Source organism: Telopea speciosissima, chromosome 7 (assembly GCF_018873765.1).
Source record: "Telopea speciosissima isolate NSW1024214 ecotype Mountain lineage chromosome 7, Tspe_v1, whole genome shotgun sequence".
In the NCBI taxonomy this organism is placed as follows: domain Eukaryota; kingdom Viridiplantae; phylum Streptophyta; class Magnoliopsida; order Proteales; family Proteaceae; genus Telopea; species Telopea speciosissima.
Genome location: NC_057922.1, coordinates 57,413,922 through 57,435,509, shown reverse-complemented (window position 1 = coordinate 57,435,509; position 21,588 = coordinate 57,413,922). Strand labels below are relative to the sequence as shown.

The 21,588-nt window shown below is 40.8% G+C and overlaps 1 protein-coding gene across 1 annotated transcript in view; it reads right to left on the bottom strand.

The window, feature by feature from the left end:
- Nucleotides 1-3,503: 3,503 nt before the first annotated feature.
- The window catches only part of LOC122670127 (phospholipase D zeta 1-like), a 55,843-nt gene continuing 37,758 nt past the window's right edge, over nucleotides 3,504-21,588 (bottom strand). The window contains exons 9-20 of the mRNA XM_043867095.1: nucleotides 12,559-12,698; nucleotides 12,271-12,420; nucleotides 11,864-12,020; nucleotides 11,249-11,776; nucleotides 10,925-11,035; nucleotides 10,627-10,773; nucleotides 10,270-10,467; nucleotides 10,028-10,129; nucleotides 8,352-8,483; nucleotides 4,937-5,002; nucleotides 3,983-4,044; nucleotides 3,504-3,894 (exon numbers count right to left, since the gene is read on the bottom strand). Of these exons, the coding sequence (XP_043723030.1) occupies nucleotides 3,645-3,894; nucleotides 3,983-4,044; nucleotides 4,937-5,002; nucleotides 8,352-8,483; nucleotides 10,028-10,129; nucleotides 10,270-10,467; nucleotides 10,627-10,773; nucleotides 10,925-11,035; nucleotides 11,249-11,776; nucleotides 11,864-12,020; nucleotides 12,271-12,420; nucleotides 12,559-12,698 (2,043 nt within the window). The 3' untranslated portion in view covers nucleotides 3,504-3,644. The remainder of the gene's footprint in view (nucleotides 3,895-3,982; nucleotides 4,045-4,936; nucleotides 5,003-8,351; nucleotides 8,484-10,027; nucleotides 10,130-10,269; nucleotides 10,468-10,626; nucleotides 10,774-10,924; nucleotides 11,036-11,248; nucleotides 11,777-11,863; nucleotides 12,021-12,270; nucleotides 12,421-12,558; nucleotides 12,699-21,588) is intronic.

Genomic DNA, 21,588 nt, shown 5'->3' with positions numbered 1-21,588 from the left:
GGTGTCATAGACAACGACCTATACGTGCCCACTTTGATGTCTGGAATTTTGCCTGATACCAGCTGCATACGTGTCACTTCTACCAAACTAGTAAGTCGGTATGACTTAGAGATTCTCTCGGCTTTCCATTCTGACTCCACTTTCAACACTGTTTACTTGACCATTGTTTGCTCTATCCTCCGACCCATGAAGATGGGGAGAATTGATAGTAGAAATTCAATGGTTAGTTGCACTTGCAACGTAGACTTTTCATTGTCATGCAAAATTACAAAAAGAGTAGAGTTGTAACTATTGGTCATTATGGGAGAGTGATTAACATTATCAATAGCCTCTTGATGAGGACTAGTAATAGAAATTAGAGTAGCTTTAAAACCCATAACCGACAAAAGACAAGGAGAATATATAGCTGCATAAAACTGAACTCCTTCATTCTTGAGTTGAATTGCATGAAATGAAGAGAAGAAATGATGGACGTTGAATTGTGTAACCGATTGGCAAGTAAAATGAATTAATGGTCGTTGAATTGATGGTTTGTTACTTGAAACAGTCGATTGAGTTGGCTGAAATGAAACGTTCTTTGCCCCTAACCTGCCACGTGTCTCTCCAAAAAGACTGAGTTAGCTGAGGTTCATCTTCTCCGGTTACGATAATTTTCATTGATCGTCCTTGCTACCTCATCAACTGACTTTGAATTTTTTCCATAATGTTTCTTCTTCCTCTTACTTAATAAGAGAGAAATGGTCAGATGTGGCCAGTTGTGGGGTGGGTATTTAAACTTTAACAAAAGACTCACTAGAAGTAATAGGATCCAACATGTTCTCAAAGATGTCATGGACAGAAAACAATAGAAATTAGAAAATCCATAAACAAGAGATGGTGCATTTTCATCCATATGAACGTTTAAGTTCATCCCTCGTGTCTCCACTCCATACCTTCTAGGTGGTGTAGAATCACAAACACCCTCTTGATAGACCACTACACAACGAACGAAAGTATATCCATAAAAGAAAAACGTCCCAATTAGAAACTTATCCATAGGGAGGAGAAAACTGCATCCTCAACCCTAGGAGGAGGAGGAGGTTCCGGGGATGGGTGTGGAGCAGGAGGTTCTATTGAAGAGGGGTAGAAAGTGGGTAGAGTCTTTGAAGAAGCCCTAATCAGTAATTTATCCATAGATGAAAGACCACCTTATGCAGAGAACTATTCACAGGGAGGAGAAAATGACACTCACAAGGAGGAGAATATGACACTAACAGGGAAGAGACAATTATTTTCAATTGAGTACAATTACACCCCATTTGGCTCACATTTCACTCCAAGGCACAAATTTCAACTACTTTCCATTTTATATATTAATTATTTATAGTGTTTTATGTCTTAAAATTGTATTTCACATGTATCCTAATCATTTCCATGCATATCTTTATTACATCTCTTAAAATCACCTTTGTTGACCTAGTTAATAGAAGTGACATGATACAATATGTTTCACTATTGGAGATTACTCTTGTCTTTCTTTCTCATCAGTAACTGACAGTAAATATTTATAAGGAAAAAGGACTCTGTCCGAGAGCATTGCTCTTGCTCCTCGACAGAAGATTGGGCGAAATTAGCACCCCCACCCCCATGGAAGGCGTAAATCCCACTTTGTTAATGCTTCGCTCCAATGCTGGCATAGGAATCGTACACCCAGACAGAAAACTCTTCCCCATATTTATGAATGGAGATCGCTAATAGCTGTCCAATATTTATTAACTTTCTTTTGTGGGGTGTGGGTGTGATCAGTTGTGGGTTGGGTATCTAAACTTTAGCAAAAGACTCACTAAAAGTAGTAGGATCCAACATGTTCTCAAAGATGTTATGGACAAAAAACGATAGAAATTAAAAAATCTATAAACAAGAGATGGTGCATTTTCAACGATATGAACGTTTAGGTTCATCCCTCGTATCTCCACTCCATACTTTCTAGGTGGTGTAGAATCATGAACACTCTCTTGATAGACCGTTACACAACAAACGAAAGCATATCCATAAAAGAAAGACGTCCCAATTAGAAAACCTATCCATAGGGAGGAGAAAACTGCATCCTCAACCCGAGGAGGAGGAGGTTCTAGAAATGGGTGTGGAGCAGGAGGTTCTGTTGAAGAGGGATAGAAAGTGGGTGGAGTCTTTGAAGAAGCCCTAATCAGTAATTTATCCATAGATGAAAGACCATCTTATGCAGAGAACTACTCACAGGGAGGAGAAAATGGCACTCACAAGGAAGAGAACTTCACTCACAGGGAAGAAGATATGACACTAACAGGGAGGAGACAATTACCTTTCAATTGAGTACTATTACACCCCCATTTGGCTCACATTTCACTCCAAGACATAGATTTCAACTACTTCCCATTTTATATATTACTTATTTATAGTGTTTAATGCCTTAAAATTGTATTTCACATGTATCCTAAGCATTTCCATGCATATCTTTATTACATCTCTTAAAATCACCTTTGTTGACTTAGTTAATAAAAGTGACATGATACAATATGTTTTGCTATTGGAGATTTTACTCGTCTTCTTTCTCATCAGTAACTGACAGTAAATATTTATAAGGAAAAAGGACTCTGTCCGGGAGTATTACTCCTGCTCCCCGACACAGGATTGGGCGAAATGAGCACCTCCCATGGAAGGCGTAAATCTCACTTTGTTGATGCTTCGCTCTAATGCTGGCACAGGAACCGTACACCCGACAAAAGACTCTCTCCCATATTTATCAATGGGGATCATTAATACCTGTCCAAGAATTGCCACTTTTTTTTCTTTTTTTTTTTTGGTAAGGATAGTTAATGTCATTTTTTTTTAATCATATTGTAAGGTCTTAATTTCTTGGTCCGAGGGGGGTGGGCGACGGTATTGGCATTGGGATCTTTTTAATCTTTTGTATGATATATATATATATATATATATCAACTAATCAATTTTTTCAAGCAATAGGTTTTGTTAAAAAGGATAGGAAAATGGTGTTGATAGCTGATAATTTAGCTAGGCAAACAAGCCTAGAAAATCGAACATGACTGTTTCTCGTGATGTACATATGTTTCTGTTTAGATAATGTTATTTTTTTTTCATAAAAAAAATTTCACATCTGTATCAGAGTTTAGGGATATATGTATCCCAATCCAGTCAGAGGATACCAGATCAAATCACATCCAATTCGTATTCGATCCATTTACATCCATGCATTCTGTCTATATAATTGGTGTGTCGCTTGCTCAGAGAATTCTCTCCCACTATTTTAAATGTGAATTTAAACTCAAAAAATTACAAGAATGCCGTTCACTGTTATGGCATTTTTGGATTTCTTTTGCAAGTCTGGAAACAATTTTAAGGCACTTTCAATACTTACAATAAGACAGGTGTGCCATCCCCTATTATGTAGAGATGGAAGCATCGAGTCCATGTTTGCAACTATGGTAAATTGTGACGGATTTCATTAATCAAGAATGGTTATTACTTCTGTCATGATTTCATGACCTTTCTTTCTGTTCTTTTGATTTTCTATAAAATAAATAGGCAATTACACTGATGACCCATTTTAATGAGTGGATTGGATGTTCTACAGACAACATTCTAAAGTCCCTCAAGAAAACCAAGCTTTAATGGAAGACTTGAGGGGATGCATAATACTCACTCTCATTGAACACTGGTCTCAAATCTTCTTGACACATGAAATCTAAGGGAAAAGAAACAAGGTGTCCCCTTACTGACTCTAATCTCTGCATGGGATCTGTAGCCTTAATATCTCCGTACTGATAGGATTCTAGCTTCTCAGGAGCTATACCTAAATCAATTGTAGTATACACTAACCTTTCCTTCCAGTAGGCCATGCTTTGCCTGATAGCAACTCTGCACATGGAGTATTACATTAACAATAGCATGGGAATCATGCAATTTGAAAACAAAAAGAAGAGAACATATTGGCAATGAGACACACCTGGAATGAATAAGATCATTAGGGACGCATGCGAAAACATCTTGGTAGATCATAGTATTTGTCTGCCAAAGAAAATCTTCATTGTCAATTGGCATTTGGGAAGGAAATGCACTCAAATGATACAGGATTAACATAAGAAAAGAAATAAAAGATGAAGAATCACATTGACAATTGAAAAGTAAGATGCTGTTTGTGAAAAATATGATTCAAGGATCTAAGTCAGAGAGAACTGAAAGGTTTGTTCTCTGCCTGGATGACCATGAGGGGGTGGATGTATGTTGAGAAACAAAAGCATACTTCAAAACAAAAAAACCCTCTTCATCCATGATGAAGAGAGTACCACAACTATGCATCCCTGAAGGCCACAAGAACCAGAAAATCATGTTGCTACAACAGCACCAATCATTGGAATTTACCGTGGTCCATCCATAGAGGTTGATGGATAATATTTTAACCCCAGGCCTATTAATTGTTTTGGCCATGTAAAGGGACACCCAACTTAGACCCTAAGGACCAGATCAGGTAAACCAAAGGGTAGTCTTGACTTTTGACACATGAAGATCCAGATTGATGACTAAGTATATGACATATAGCACTCTATAGGTAGGCCTTTGGTGAAGGAAAATTCCCCCTCCCCCCCCCCCCCCCAAGATTCTGTACAAGAACATCTTTGCAGAAAGTCCAATGTAATCAATCTTCATGCAGAAGCTAAAAACAGTTATTGGCCATCACTGTACAATTCATCAAAACAACATCATTGTCTCATCTTTGATGGAATTTAGGCCATCTTTTTTGAGAAAGGAAAAATACCAGCAGCTATCTATCTTAACAATAAATCTAACCACCACACAATATTCAACTTTCAAATTGATTTATTTTGCTAAATCCCAGAAATACGAAAATGGTTTTCAACCACATATTAAGTCGTCATGCAACACCCAAATTTTGACTCACCTTTGCAGTAGCCATCCAAATATCTTTGTACGTTGCATCAACCACAGGGTCACTAATTCGACTGACCTGAAAAAATGAACACAAAAGATAAATTTTACATTATTTAACATATTATTAGCCCATGTTGGGGCGGCGGTCCAGGACATTTTTACTAGTGGAGAGTTGCCCCGGAGCTTCACTTCCGCCAACCTAGTGCTCATTCCCAAAAAGGAGAATCTCGAGGTAATGTCTGATCTTCGTCCCATTAGTCTCTGCAGTTTTGCCTATAAGATTATTGCAAAGATCTTTGCAACCAGGCTAGCAGGAATCCTTCCTTCTATCATAGCGGAAGAACAGGGGGCGTTTGTGCAGGGCAGAAACATTCATGATTCTATCTCCATTGTCCAAGAGATAACCCAGGATATCAACAGAAAAACTAGGGGGGGCAATGTCATACTGAAGCTAGACATGGCTAAGGCCTATGACCGGTTAGAATGGGTATTTCCTTCGGCAGGTGCTCACCAGGTTTGGTTTTTGTGATGCTTGGATCAGCCTAGTTAAGAAAATGTTGGTGAATTGCTGGTTCTCAACAGTGATAGGGGGTAAGCAATCTGGCTTTTTCAAGTCTTCTAGAGGGGTGAGGCAAGGAGACCCTCTTTCACCGGCCCTTTTCATTATAGCTGAAGAGGTTCTAAGCAGGGGCATAAAGAATTTGTTTTCGGAGGGGTATGCTGATTTCTACAAGCTCTCAAGGGTCTACCCAGGGGTTTCTCATTGCTTGTTTGCAGACGACACAATTATTTTCACCAGGGCGCTGAAGGGTTCCCTCAAGCAGATCATGGGGTTCCTCAGAAGATACGAAGGATACTCAGGTCAGCTTGTAAATAGGCAGAAGAGTGGTTTTGTTTTGAGTGGTTTGGCTTCCCCGGCCAGGGTCCGCCTAGTGGGGGAAATCACAGGTTTCCCAAGGAAGGCTCTCCCAATCACTTACTTGGGTGCATCGCTCCACTCGGGAAGACTAAAAATTTGCCTGTTTGATGGACTGGTGATAAAATTAGATGCAAAGTAGCAGGCTGGCAAGGAAGGTTGCTGTCCACAGGAGGTAGAATCACTCTATTAAAGCATGTGCTATCCTCGATCCCTATACATGTTCTTGCTACTCTGTCGCCACCTAAAACGGTTACTTGGCGAATTTATGGTGTTTTTGCTGATTTCCTTTGGGGAAGACTGCTGGAGGAGGTAGGCCTTTCTCTCAGGCTTAAAGGTCTGTGGAGAGTCCTAACGGAGCGGTCACTTTGGAGTGATTTCTTTAAGGCAAGGTTCTTAAAAAACCAGCATATAACACTATCTGAGGTGGCCGGGACGGGGTCCAGGTCATGGCAGAACACCTTGGAGCACAAAGATATTTTGTTGCACAATTCCAGATGGCTACTATGAGCTGGGGACATTTTCTTTTGGCTAGATAACTGGTCGGGGAACGGGCCGCTCATTGATACAGTGGATAACGGGCTAGTGGTGGATTTGGAGCTACGGGTGAAGGATGCTATTGGGGAGGCAGGGGTCTGGAGGCAGGAGGTGCTAGACAGTATAAACTCTGATGCCATTAGAGAGAGCATCTCGGCAGATGTTTTTTTCCTATCAGACAGAGAGGATGTGTTGGTCTGGACCTTGTCAAGCAACGGTTGGTTCTCTACCAAGGCGGTTTGGCAGGAAGTGCGAGATGGGGCAGTAGCGGAGCCATATGCGGAGTGGATTTGGAATCAAGCTTTACCAGTGAAAGTGGGTTTCTTCTCATGGCAGCTGTTGAATGGGAAGATTCCAACTGATGACTCATTGATGTCGTTAGGCATCCCTTTGGCATCCAAATGTGTCTGTTGTGGGAACCCTCAAAGGGAGACGACCGACCATTGCCTTGTTGCAGGAGGAACGATGACTAGAGTGTGGCGCTATTTTTCACGAATTTTCGACATTGCCTTACCCACTACCCAAGATGCAAGAAGTAGGGTTCTACTTTGGCAGGGGTTGGCAGGCGGCCAATGCCTTAGTGCCTATGTTACAGGGATTTTGCCATCTTTGGTCATCTGGGAGCTGTGGAAGGAAAGGAACAATAGGAGACATGGGGAGAAGAAGAGGACAGCTAGCAGCATTATAGAATGCATCAAATCCTGGGTGAGGGAGCTTCACTATCCGCCCAAGATAGGCAATCAGGGTTCTGCCAGAGATGGTCTCATTTTACAGTGTCTTGGCTTGATTCCACCTGTTCCTAGGCGGAAGCGACCAATTCCGGTGTATTGGTGCCCCCCGTTTATCTCTTTTAAACTGAATGTGGATGGTGCTTGTCGTGGAAACCCGGGCTTGGGCGGTGGGGGAGGGATTATCAGAAACCGGCAAGGGGAGATTCTGACTGCTTTCTCTAACTTTTATGGCCCGTGCACTAATTCCATGGCGGAGTTGAGGGCATTAAGGGATGGGCTTAAGGTGTGCCAGGAGATGGGAATTTTGGATGTGGTGGTCAATTGTGACTCTGAGGCTACTGTCAAAGTGGTTAATTCGAAGAGGTGTAGTTTGTGGAGAGGATGGTATCTTTTCAAGGAGATTCAAGACTTGATGGTACACACCAGGGCCTATGTTTCCTTTGCCTATCGGGAAAGCAATAGAGCAGCGGACTGGTTGGCCAATCATTCTTGTGATACTGAGGCATCGACCAGATTTCAGCCTGGTAGCATCCCTTTGGGTCCGCTACAGGCCATTCTTCAGGAAGACGAAGCTGGATTACCAGTTTTAAGGAATTAATTTTCTTCTTTCTTTCTTTGTAGGGGAGGGATAGTTATTTTTCGAGTGGTGAGTACTCTATTTGTGATGGGCTGGGGTAAGGCGGTATGTCCCCCCCTGTATTCTTTATTACTTTATTAGTTTTTAATAAAACCGTAGGGGCCAGCCCGGTCCCAGGTAATATTCGGGTTAAGAAAAAAAAAAAAAAAAAAAACATATCATTAGCCCATTGGATCACCGAAACTGTATCATTTCTATCATGCATCTCTCCCCTATATATCTACAACCTGCTAATGGGTTGTAAAGCACCTTCAGGGTGATATAGATACACTGGCATCAACAGAAAGTAGGTGGAAAGCCAAAAATACTCTCAAATGCTATCCAGTAGGACTGGGTCATTTATTTACGGGAAAGAATAAGGAGCACTAATTACTAACCAGTGGATCCACTAAATTGTCATTTTTGTCAATGTGTCACTGCCTCATCCTTCAACAACCCAATAATAGGATTCTAAAGCATCATTGGGGTGATATGGATGAAACTCACTTCAATGGGCAGGGAAGGAGAGAGCAGATACTCTGCAAATGATATCTAGTAGCACACAACAAATAATGTTCTTTTAAGGTTAAAATTAAATAAAATGTTTTAGATTATTTTTACTTGCCTCTCCTGCACGAAGACCGAGGTGTTCAGACCATAATGAGAGGCGAAGACTGAAAGCAAACTTTCCGGCTTTCCAAGGCTTCGCAAACATAGATGAGTCAACAAATTCTTTATCTTCGATCAGTACAGCAATCTGAAACAGCAAGATCCACATGACAGAATGATAATGGAGTACTCAGATAGTCAACAGGGATAATTATGTTGAACAAAGCAAGGAAGAAACCTTATAAAGAGCAGGCAATGAAACCTACTGGCAGCAGATCCTTCTGTTTCCTTAGAAACTTAACCTAGCCAATGAGCAACACACCAAACACTGTTGGTGTTTGCACCACAACAATTTTTAAGGTGGAAATCCTGCTTTTTAGTCTCTAGGAGTGCCCCCAGTTGGAATGGATGCACTGATCCCTAGTGCAATATGGCCCTGCCAAGGATTGCCCCCTTGCCTCGTAAGTTCAGATCCTTTGTAGTGCCCCAATGGCCCAACAGAATATTGGGGAAGGAGCTAGCATGGATATAAATTCTAGGGGTGACAATTCACTGGGGACTTCGTTCCAGGTCCAGGCCTAGGCCCACCTAGAATACGGACTGGGACAGGCCAGGCTAGGCTCTGGGTCTATCAAGGTCTCCTTATTATGATATATGGAGTCTTTAAAAGATTACATAGTAAAGATTTAAATCTCACTCATCGCACAAATAAGAGTAAAATATTCTACACACTGTAACACCTTACATTAAACTGAAAATATGTGATATAATAGCATATGCAACCTATGGTTGCGGGTTCAAAACTAGGAAACAGCCTCTCCTGCAAAGCAGGGTGTAAGGCTGCATAAATTTGCCCCTCCCAGATCCTGCAGTTGTGGGAGCCTCGTGCATTGGGATGCTCTCAATAGCATATGTAGATAAAAATATCTTACACCCATCTAAAGAGTAGAATACACCTATACATACATGTAAATACATATGCACTCAATACATATACAGTATAATATACATTTAAAGTGGATATTGGGCTTCGGGCGGCCTTAAAATTTGAACCTCAGGCCCAAGCCCACCAAAAGTGGACCTTTATCAGCTCCATTTCCCCAAGTTCCTCTAATAGAGGGTGGTGGAAATGACCACTCTACCCCTGCCCGAACACACTGCCCAGGTGGGGTCCACCCCCCTCTATTAGAGGAACTTGGGGAAATGGAGCGGACAGGAAATGCAGCAGATAAAAATACACCAAAAGCAGGCCAGGCTGGGCCACGTGTTACCACCCTAGTTTGTAAGTAATCTCGTGTTACCATAAGTGGGGGATCTACAAGATATTAAGACAGACATTTTATCATCACAAAATAGAAGATGAAGGACTAGACAACTAAAAGTCAAGAAATTAGTTAGCTCCATCTCTGGATTGATCAAGAACTCAGCCTAGCTGCAAAGACCAATTTCTTCTGTTTGTAGGTAGTCACTGGAATTACTCTAGTAGTTCCCATGATGATCAAAGCTCACATTTTCAACTTACAGAACTTCATTGATTTTTAGCTTTATTTTCTTTTTTTCTAATTAAGTCAATTATCTAAGAAATTATATCTCCAATTTACAGAGTAACCAAAATTCTTAAACTTTGACTGAAATCACGTTATGAACAAACATAATCCAAAATAAACTTAAAGTTAATACATATTATTATACCTCAGAGTCTCTTGATCCAAGCAAACTCCTATCATTTATATTAGCTGATCCAATCAAAGCAATATGATCATCAATAATCATAATCTTGCTATGCACATACACCTGTCAGCAACAATACGAATATAACACAGAGAAGTATTAGTGCATTCCAAACTGGAGATCTTGTCATCATGTCGCTATCTGAATCATATGCAAAAGTTGCAAAGGAGATAAATCTCATGCAAGGCACCTAAGAACCTTACCTGACTGGTGGCAATAGGTCCACCATCAAAAAGTCTGCCATAAGCTCTTAGACCGTAGAAATGTATGTAATCATGTGTTCTAGGACCAAGTAGATCATAAAGCTTATGCAATATTGAATCTTGACCCCTGCAAATGGTTCGATATTGCCAATGCATAATTGCTCTCACAGATGCTGCACCACCATCATCCAGACCACCCTGTTTAATTTGATAATCACAACAGGAAACAAAGAATTGAGTATTGATAGCCGAGACCTTGGTACATAACCCAGCTCCATCACGAACCAACACCCACTTGCCCACCCACTAAGAAAAAAATGTTTGAATTTAAATTTGGGAGTGACCAAGTATTAGTACCTCGAAACCAGGTAAAAGCGGTATGACAATAATAACTCTGAAGCACTTCTTCTCTTTGTATGCTCGCAATATACGCCTGTATAGTGCTTCCAAGACTCGGTTCCGTATTATTTCATCCCCTGAGAGACCTGATATAAAAAATTGATTCTGGGAACAAGTGGCCAATGAACATAATAGCTTATTAGTAATGCAAACAGTAAATTGAAACTTCTATATTGACAATTAACCGGTACAGGAAACGGTAGAAAGGTTCCACTGCTGATTTAAGAAAATACTGTACTTTTGAAAGAGTTAGTACCTCAATGTAGATGAAGTACTCGGCTTTCTCAATAAGAGAGCAATAAGCATTGTGAATACTCGATTCAGTTTGACTAGTACCGGCAGACCATTGTCCAACACTTCTAATAATCTGTACATCAGAGGACATTAAAGTGGCAGATTAGCTTGAATTGAAATAATGAAAAATTAAATCCTCGTGGGGGAATAGTTCATCATTTCATATAAACCACTGGTAACTAAGAGCCTAAAGGGAACCAACATAAAAATATTATTGAAAACGAAAAATTATCAGCTAGGTAAAAAATTAAAGTATTCAAAGTGGATTTCTGGATCTGTAGCAAACCTGGCAACAGCATGTGACTCGGGGGCCAACTTGTCCGGCTTCATCAGCAGAAGCAACCTGATCACCGCGCTCTTGTGTTTCCCACCATTCTTTATCCATTTTAAGAACATCAGATTGTGCAACTACATCCACAGTTGTTTTCCTCTGAAGATCCATGAAATCGAGATCATCAACAAAGCCTTTCATCTGCATCTCTGGAACTGAGGGTTCAACCTTAGACTTCCATAAAGAGAATGTAAGACTTTGACTGACCCTGCTTGACTGATCAAGGAGACTCTGTGTCATGTCCAAGCCATTTAACTTTGGGTTTCCATTGGCAGCATCTGACTCTTGAGGCAAAAGCAATGGGATGTCTTGTAATGATGATCGGGAGGAGAAGGAATCTTGCCTTCTGATGCCTTTAGATTTGTCCTCCACTGTCATACTTTCAGTCTCTATTTTTTTGGTTCTTCCCATGTAATGTGGAATAACCATGTGGTGCTGAGGCATAAGTAGTGGAATTGCTTGTTCATTTGGAGCTTTGTTTCTCTGGAAGAATGCATAAATGATTATAATCCCAAAGAGAAATTAAATTTATTGACAAGTAAACTGCAACATAAGCAACAAATGGTTAACCTTTGCATAGTTCCAGCGCTGAACAAAGTGCCTTGCCACATCACGGCAAGGGGGTCCCCAAAGAGCACAGTGGACATCATGCCATGGCATGCGAGGATATTTGCAACGATCTAGCTCATCTTTCATTGTATCTTCCCAAGAATTTGGCTCAGATTCCCTAACATAATAACATTTACAACAAATAAATAGGTAGATTTATTTAATAAATGACTACTACATAGACATCGAGTAGGCTAGAAATTTCTTGTGGTTATTTCCAGGAATTATGTTCAATATCCTAAATGATGATAAACCTACAGGTGTATTTGTATAGGTCTCAAAGTGAATAGGCACATTTCTTTCTCCCTCTCCAGACCATTGCCTGCTTAAATGTTATGTCAGCTCTTTGTGGGAAGATAGAAATCTACCTTGGGTTGTAATAGTCCTTTCCAGGCCATATCTGAGAAGGGTAATCACCCACTTTGTGTTCAATTGTGTCATAACGGCCAAAGCACAGATCTAGTCCCCCAATGAAGCAAATCCGGTAGTCAACAATAACAAGTTTTTCATGGTGGGACCTATACGGAACCAGAAACGTTCATCAGCATCTGCAACAATCCAAATTAATAGAAAGCACCGATTAACCAAACAACAATGGAACTCCTAATTGCAATCTTTATAAAAATTTCAACTAGTTTCACATTTGAATTGCATACCATAGATAAACACCAGTTGAGAAATGGTCTGGATAACGGAGTACCCTCACATTCTCATGAATATTAAGAAGCCTTCGTTTACTATAAACACTGTTGATTTTCAAGGCAAGAGCAACTTCTTTGTAGAGAAGAATGTAGATCTGCACACATCAATTGGGTTACGGTAAAATAAAATCCAAATCAATCCACAACAGAAATTCTGCGAACAGTTGAGCATTACCGAAGGCTTGGAAATCTATAAAAATGACAAATTATCCGCAAAAAGATGTAAAACTTTTTTGTTGTAATATGGGTATAGGGGTAGAATTGTCCTTAGGGTTTTTTTAGTGTTTGCCCTATGGGCACTATTGTACTTGTACCTCATCTTTCTCTATTATAAATTAAGCCTGGCTGGTGTCTCATAGATTTCTCCAAACAAGAGGGTATCAGAGCATGGGATCCAAACCCTGATATCATATGCCTCTCTCTCTCTCTGTTCACCCTCTCTTCTCTTTCTCTCGATTTTCACGCCTACCGTCTCTCTCTCTCTCTCTCTCTCTCTTTCTTTTCTTCTCGGTTTCAGTTCACCCTTTCTTTTCTTTCTCTCGATTTTCACACCTACTGCGTCTCACTCTCTTCTTCTTGGTTTCAGCAACTACCGCCCCCACTTTGCATTGCAGCACTCGGTGGAGCTTCTCTAGACCACCGAGGGTCCTTATCCTTGCTTCATTGATGTCTCTCAGGTCCTATACAATCTAAGTTCTTGATCTCATGATCTGAAAGACTTCTTGAGATCTTCACAGGGACCAATCCCTGCTTTCTGTGGTTGTCGATTCTTCTCAGGGCATTCATCCCTGACCTGCCGGATCTTCACAGGGCCACTCTCTGATTATTATTTGATGATTCTACACAAGGACCAATCCCTGAATCCATGATTATTATTTATCTACATGATTGTGGTAGTTTTTTATACCAATATTCACAAGGCCACTCCCTGATTATTATTTGATAATTCTACATAGGGACCAATCCCTGAATAATATTTCTCTACATGACTATGGTAGTTATTTTATCCTCTCTTCTGAGTGTGATCCTTGTTGGTGACTCTCTTCCTTACCTGGAGTACTTCTTGGACTGGTAACGATGTCTAATTGCATCAACTGGAATTGAAGGGATGAGTCGTGGTGATTTTCCTTATTCCCTGTGAACTCCATCAAACTGGATGGGAGTAATTATTTGATGTGGTCTCGTTCATGCTACTTATCTATTGATTCCCATGGTTATTCTGGGTATCTCACCGGAGAGACAGAAAAGCCTACTACTACTGGTTCTACTCAGAAGAAGTGGAGTTCAGATAATTCATTGGTAATGCCGTTTCTCATCAACTCTGTTCAGCCTCATATTGCTCAGGGTTATCTTCTTCTTGATATTGCTGCTAAAATTTAGAAAGCTGACCAGGATACCTATTCTCAGGTAGGGAATGATGTCAAAGTCTATGAGTTGCGCAAGAAAATCCATGAGATGAAGCAGAAGGACCTCAATTTGTCACAGTATTATTCTGAATTATGTAGTCTTTGGCAGGAGTTAGACTTTTATGAAGAGTTTCAGGCTACCTGTTCAACTGATGCAACCAACTATAAGAAACGTGAGAGTAAGCTCCAGGTTTATGATTTTTTGTCTGATCTTAACATTGAGTATGATCAGGTTCATGCTCAAGTTCTGAGTCGTGATCCCTTTCCTTCTTTGGAACAATCCTACTCCCTGATTCAATTGGAGGAAAGCCGTTGCACTGCTAAGCTACAGCCCCAACAGTTCACTCAAGAGTGCTCGGCTCTCTATTCTGGTACTGGGTCACAATCCCGCGGTGGTCTTACTCGTACAGGTGATCATTCTCCTCCTTCTGATAAGGAACCTGTCAAAAGTGACTATTGTGGTAAGGAGCATCATAGCAAAGAATTTTGTTGGAAGCTTCATGGACACTCTGCCAACTCTACCGGGTGGGGCTGTGGTAAAGGTCGTTCCAATCAGTCCCATGCGCATCACAGAGGCATATGCCACTACACCTAATAGTGCTGGTTCTTCTCTTTCTCAGGATGATTTGCTTACACTTCGGCATCTGATGACCAAGCTGGAACCGTCACAGCCTTCTGTCAGTTCTGCTGCTACCATTGACTTCTTACACCGATCTTGCCTGTTCAGGTGTCCCATTCATTGATCATTGTGCATCAGTTATGTCCCATCCTTGAATTATTGACTCTGGTGCCACTGACCATATAAATGGCTGATTAAGTTTATTTTGTCAGTATACTCCCTGTTCTGGTAAAGATAGGGTTTGGGTTGCTGATGTTCCTTTTCCTCTGTTTATGGGAAGGGTTCCATTCGCCGTTCCCCTTTTCTTTATCATTATCTTCAGTTTTACATGTCCCTAATTTTTCTACTAATATTTTATCCATTAGTAGTATCACTGCCAATTTGAATTGTAAAGTCAGCTTCTATCCTTCTCATTGTGTTTTTTCAGGACTTGGTGATAGGGAGAACGATTGGCTGTTGTAGAGTGCAAGGTGGTTTGTATCTGCTTGATTATGATCTCTCTTTAGTCTTTACTACTTCTGGACAGGCTCATCAGACAGATTCCTCTTCCCCTGCTTTATATGAGTTACTACATTAGCCCAGGCGTTTAGGTTATTCCCCTATGGGGACTTTAGCTAGGGTTTTTCCTTCTTTATTTCAGCAATGTAATTCGAGTGATTCTTTTTGTGAGGATTGTGTTTTACCAAACAAACTCAATATGTTTACCCCAGTTTAAATAATAAAAGTGTCACTTCTTTTACTTTAATTCACTCTAATGTATGGGGTCCTACCCGTTGTGTTTCCATCTTTGGTTACCGCTGGTTTGTAACGTTCATTGATTGCCATTTCCGCACAACTTGGATCTATCTGATGAAGAATAAAAATGAGGTTTTTTACTGCTTTCAGCTCTTCCACTGCATGGTTCAAACACAATTCAATGCTAAGATTCAGGTCCTTCGCAGCGATAATGGTCGGGAATATACGGATGACTCCTTCCAATCATACCTTGCAACTCACATTATTCTACATCAGACTAGTTGTGTTGACACACCTGCCCAAAAATGGTTTGGCTGAACGTAAGAACCGTCATGTTTTGGAAGTTGCCCGTTCCTTGTTATTTGAGATGCACGTTTCGCCTCAGTTCTAGAGTGATGCAGTTCTGACTACTACCTATCTTATCAACCGGATGCCCTCTCGGGTCCTTGCCTTCCGTTCAATGCTTGATGTTCTTCAAGGGTCTTCTTCCTTTACTGTTCCTCCTAAGGTTTTTGGTTGCGTTTGCTATGCCCACAATCATCTTCCTTAAGGTAAGCTTGATCCTTGTGGCCTTCGGTGCACTTTTTGGCTCCTGTTTGTCACTATGGATGTGTTTTTTTCATGAATCTGCGGCCTATTACCCTATGGCAACTCTTCAAGGGGAGATTTCTACTACTTGGGAAGATGTGCCACCTCTCTAATCATCACTGAACATGCCTCCATCATTGCCAGATATTGTACATGACATCATTCAGGGGGAGAATGCTACCATACCACTAGGACCAGATTTGCATATTTATGTGAGATCTCGTAAACAGCAGACAGATACCACTACCACCATGCTACCTACTCTACCTAGCCAATCGGCCTCTCTTGATCCAGGTTCGACTTCAATTCCGCTGGCTTCACGTGCTCCTGGTAATATTCTTCCCTCTAGTGCCATTGATCCTTCTCTTGACCCATCTCTGGATTACCTATTGCTGTCCGCAAAGGTAAATGGTCTTGTACTCAACATCCCATATCTCAAGTTGTTTCTATAGTTCACGTTCTCCTTTCTATCATACTTTTGTGTCTTCTTTGTCTTCTGTTTCTATTCTTCAGAATTGGCAGGAAGCTCTTACAGACCCACGGTGGAAGGCAGTCATGGTTTAAGAAATGCAGGCACTGGGAAAAAAATGATACTTGGGATTTAGTTAATCTTCCTCCTCAAAAGAAGACTGTTAGTTGCAAGTGGGTTTTCACAGTGAAGCAAAAAGCTGATGGCATAGCAGATCGCTTTAAAGCCAGGTTTGTTGCCAAGGGATTTACCCAGACTTATGGGGTAGACTATTAGGAGACCTTTGCCCCAGTTGCAAAGATGAACACTATTCGTGTCATCCTTTTGATGTAGATAAGTCACCTAAAGGGTTTATTTTATTGAAAATAAGCTTTAGGTTAGGTCATATATGTGTTGGGACATTGATCCCATGGGTTTCCCTTGTAATTAACCAGTTTAATGAACCTAAAATATGTTAGAAAGTAGGAAAACGGGATTTGCTTCATTAGTTTAGTTAGAGTCCGATTTTGAGTCTGTTTTTGTTATTATTTCACTTTCTTAGTCAATTTAGATTACCTTATTAGTTAAGGATAGGGTTAGGCCTTGCCTTTTTAGTGTCTAAATCTATTTTTGAGTATTCTATATAAGTTTGCAAGAGAGGCCAGCATTGGACACGAATTTTGATTAATAAAAAGCTTTTTGGCTGCTCTTCTTCTCCATTGAAGATTTTTGTCTTGTGTTTGATCATGGTTGGTGGGATTAGTGTTTGATCCAATCAATACCTTGCGGTGTGAAGCCCGGGTGGTTCATTCAAGCTCTCTTTGTTCTTTAACACTGTTCAAGTTCTGATTTTCAAGGATCCTTCATTCAAACAGGCTGTTGTGCAAGTACTACTTCAACAACAGTAAGTTTGAATCATCCCAAACCCTAGTCATTCTTCTTCTAATCCTCTAAACATCCAAACCCTAATAACCCTACTCTTTTCTCTTTCACAAAACCTAACCCTAGACTCCAAACCTGCTGCTGATTCTGTCGATTGACCTTAGACTTGTTAAAACTTAACCAAACCTTCACTAGAAGACTCTCCTATATCATCTAAGCCTAACCATACCATCAAACCCAAACCCTAATTTGACCAAAATCACCTATTTTGGCCTAGCCGAACTACATGTTCATAGCAGATCCTGGTTCTTGGCTTCTAGTTGGTCTCCTACCAATCTAGAACGACATTATTTGGTATTAGAGCTATGGGTACACCAAGTACAAGTGACCAAATCCCTCTTCAACAACTGGCTGATATGGTCAAAGGTTTAACTGATGAGATGAAGTTGATGAAGCAACAAATAAATACGATGTCTTAGCAGGGTAATGCAAAAAGATTTACTCCATAGTTAGATGATGGTCACTATGCAAAATTCTGCCCGCAAAGAGGGAAGGCAGACTCAGTGATCACAACCATTGAGTCCATTCCGGAGATGTTGGTGTGTGAACCACAACTTGATGATGATTGGTCTGTTGATGCTGCCCTTGAAGGAGAAGAGTGTGAAGACACCTTAGATGATAACATTGACATCTATGAGGTTAATGTTGAAGTTCCAGCAATTTTTGTCGTCGTAGAAGAGTCAGTCTTTGATGCTTTGAATGTCGAGGCGTACATTCAAGAGTTTCAAGTAGAGAAGGTTGACGACACAACTGTAGAAGACCCCATGGACATGACTGCTGATTTCGAAGTTGAGCACATAGAGTTCGTCATGCCACCAGAGTTCTTTGAAGAGAAAGTTTCATGCCTTGAAGATTACATTCTTAACACCCACGAGCTGTCTGAGTACTATTATGGTTTGAAGACAGATGTTCACCACACAAAGTTGATTCCTCCATATTGCAAAATTCGAGGACGAATTTTTTTCAAGCAGAAGAGAATTAGTGTAGATAAGTCACCTAAAGGGTTTATTTTATTGAAAATAAGTTTTGGGTTGGGTCATATATGTACTGGGACTTTGATCCCATGGGTTTTTCTTGTAATTGGCCAATTTAATGAGCCTAAAATATGGGTAGAAAGTAGGAAAACGGAATTTGCTTCATTAGTATAGTTAGAGATCTATTTTGAGTCTGTTTTCTTTATTATTTTACTTTCTTAGTCAATTTAGGTTACCTTATTAGTTAAGGATAGGGTTAGGCCTTTCTTTTTAGTGTCTAAGTCTATTTTTGAGTCTTCTATATAAGTTTGTAAGAGAGGCCTGTTAGAGTTATTAGAATTCATGTTCTAGAGGTACTTTAGGAACTGGACCTTATCTAGTTCCCTTATTATGTAATTTCTTCCTTTTCTTCTTTTTACCTTTTACCTCCCTAGGGAGGTTGGATGTAATTTGTTTAGAGTTGTTATTGGAGTAATATAGGTGTGGAGAGAATAATGTCACACACAACAATTACAACCGAAATACCTCTTCTTCTTCTTCTTCTTTGTTTCTCTTACCTCTTCAACCTCTTCTCCATATCTTACTAACAGCCCTAACCTAAAACTCAACTTGGTATCAGAGCTTCAGTTTTGAGAGTCATGTTCAGCTCTTTGTTCCCATTTTTTTCTCTTCTCTTTGGAATCCTAGGTCACAAAGAATTTCAAGGAGGAGATTCCTATGTAAAGCTTTGTTGAAAGAGTATGGAATAGGTTCATTCTAGCCTGTTTAGATGATTGAAGACATTACCTGAGCTGCTTCGAAGCTTTGTTGAAGTTTTTGGATCTCACCCAGCTGCTGCCAGGATTTCCGCCAGATTTAAGTTGCAGGTTCTCTCCTCTTCTCTCTCACCATGTGTTTGGGTCTTGGTTTGGTCCATTAGAATTGCCCAAGGATACCTATTATGCTGACTATGTCCCCCCTTGCTGATTGAAGAAGCTATATGAGCCTAACCCTTTTTCGTGGGAACCTATGCACTGCCAAGGTAAAGCCGAGAGTGTATAGTTCCTGTTTTTCTTGCATTTGAGCTGCACTTTGCTGCTTCCTTGGTTGTGAAATGCTTATGAACAGCCTTTGTGAGGTCTTTGGATTTGTTTAAAGTTGGTGTTACTCCTTGGAGAGTTTTATGGTGAAGTGTTTTCAAGATTGTTCCTGTTTGTTCTTCCTTGCTGAAATCTGAATCTTGTGTTGGGTTCTTTTTTAGGTTGAGCGTGTACTCCCCACTTGGTTTGATACCCTAGTTTATGGCCAAGTGCCATTTCCTTTACAAAATGGCTGATTTGGAGACCTCTGGGCTTGGTTCGGCTGATTCACAGCCTACTCCAACAGCCTCTCAAGTTGTTTATGAGAACCCACATTCACAGATCTCCATTGTGAAGCTTGACAACACCAATTACCTGGATTGGTCCCATTCAGTGAAGCTTTCCCTTAGGAGCAAAGGGAAACTTGGATACATTACAGGTGCTATTAAAGCCCCAGAGCCTGGTTCTCCTGCCTATGAGAAATGGGAGACAGAAAATTCCACAGTTATGACATGGCTCATCTTCTCCATGAAGCCCGAGATTGGGAGAAGGTTTATGAGAAAAGAAATTGCCACGGCAATTTGGGATAGTGTCTCCTAGACCTTTGACAGGGTAGGTGACTCTATCAGCTCCACCAAAAAATTAATTCGATGAGGCAGGGTGATAAGACCATCTATGAGTACTACAATGCTTATATCAGTCTTCTGGAGGAGTATGACCACTACAAGGATCTTCAATTGACCAATCCAGAGGATGAAGCAAAGGTGCATCGCACCCTTGAAAAGGAGCGAATCTTTACTTTACTTGGTGGCCTGAAGCCTGATTATGAACCAATCAGGCTCCAGATCTTAGGCAGGTCCCCTCTTCCATCCCTTGATGAGGTGTGTTAGCGACTTATAGAGTAAGGAGACTCGGCGTGTTACTATGAAACCAGCTCCAGCATCATCTCTTGAGAGGTCAACTCTCCATTCTAGTTCCTTCCGTGACACCCATGGAGGTGGTAGAGGTTAAGGGCCTAACTATGGGGAAGACAGAGCAGTAGAGACAAATGGTGCTAGTAGCAAAGACAGGTTTAAATGTGATCATTATGGGAGATCTGGGCATACTAAGGATAGGTGTTGGACTCTACATGGTCGTCCTCCTGGTACACAGGGTGGTGCTCGTGGTGGCCGTAGAGGGGGAGCCCGAGGAGCACACTCTGTTATGACTGAGACAGATACTACACAGGATGACTCTACTTTGGCAGATGCAGTATTTCACCGAGTCATGTCACAGCTGAGCACATCTCCTACTCCCACAGTGACCAGCTCCTCGTCATCCTCAGCTTTGCAGGTCTCTACTTCAACTCCTACTACAGTCCAGTCTTGGGTCATCGACTTTGCTGCCACTGACCACATGACTGGTACGTCCCATTATCATGATTCTTATACCATTTGTTCTGGTAAGGACAAGGTTAGGGTAGCTGATGGCTCCCTTTCCTCCATCTCTGGTAAAGGCAACATGCTTGTTACACCTTCCATTTCTCTCACTTCTGTTCTTCATGTACGGAACCTTGCCCTTAACCTTTTATCTGTGAGTCATTTGACTAAACCTCTGAACGTTGTGTCACTTTTTTCCCTCTCACTGTCTTTTTCAGGATTTTGTGATGAAGAGAATTATTGGTAGTGGTCGTGAGGAGCAAGGCCTTTACCTTTTTTACCCTTTTCTGCACACAGCTCAGTCCTATGTGTGTGGACGTAATGATAGTAGTTTTGTGGAGTCTGTTATGTTATGGCATCGTCGTTTTGGCCACCCATCTTCTGTTGTAATGAGGACATAATTACCTCACTTATTTTCTTCCATTGCTTCTTCTCATGTTTTTCAATGTGAACCATGTATGTTTGCCAAACACTGTCGTTCATCTTATCCATATCATGGGAATAGATCTGCTTCTCCTTTTCATATTGTGTATACTGATGTTTGGGGACCTTCCCCAACTACCTCTTTATTTGGTTATCGTTACTTTGTAAAATTTGTTAATGATTTTTCTCGTGCTACTTGGGCTGTTCTTTTGAAGCATAAAAGTGATGTCTGTGATGCATTTAAGAATTTTTATTAGATGATTCTTATAACTCAGTTTGATACTCGAATCAAAATTGTTCGTTCTGATAAAGGGGGAGAGTATGTGTTTGGTGGCCTCTAAACCTTTTTTACTGACAATGGCATTATCCATTAG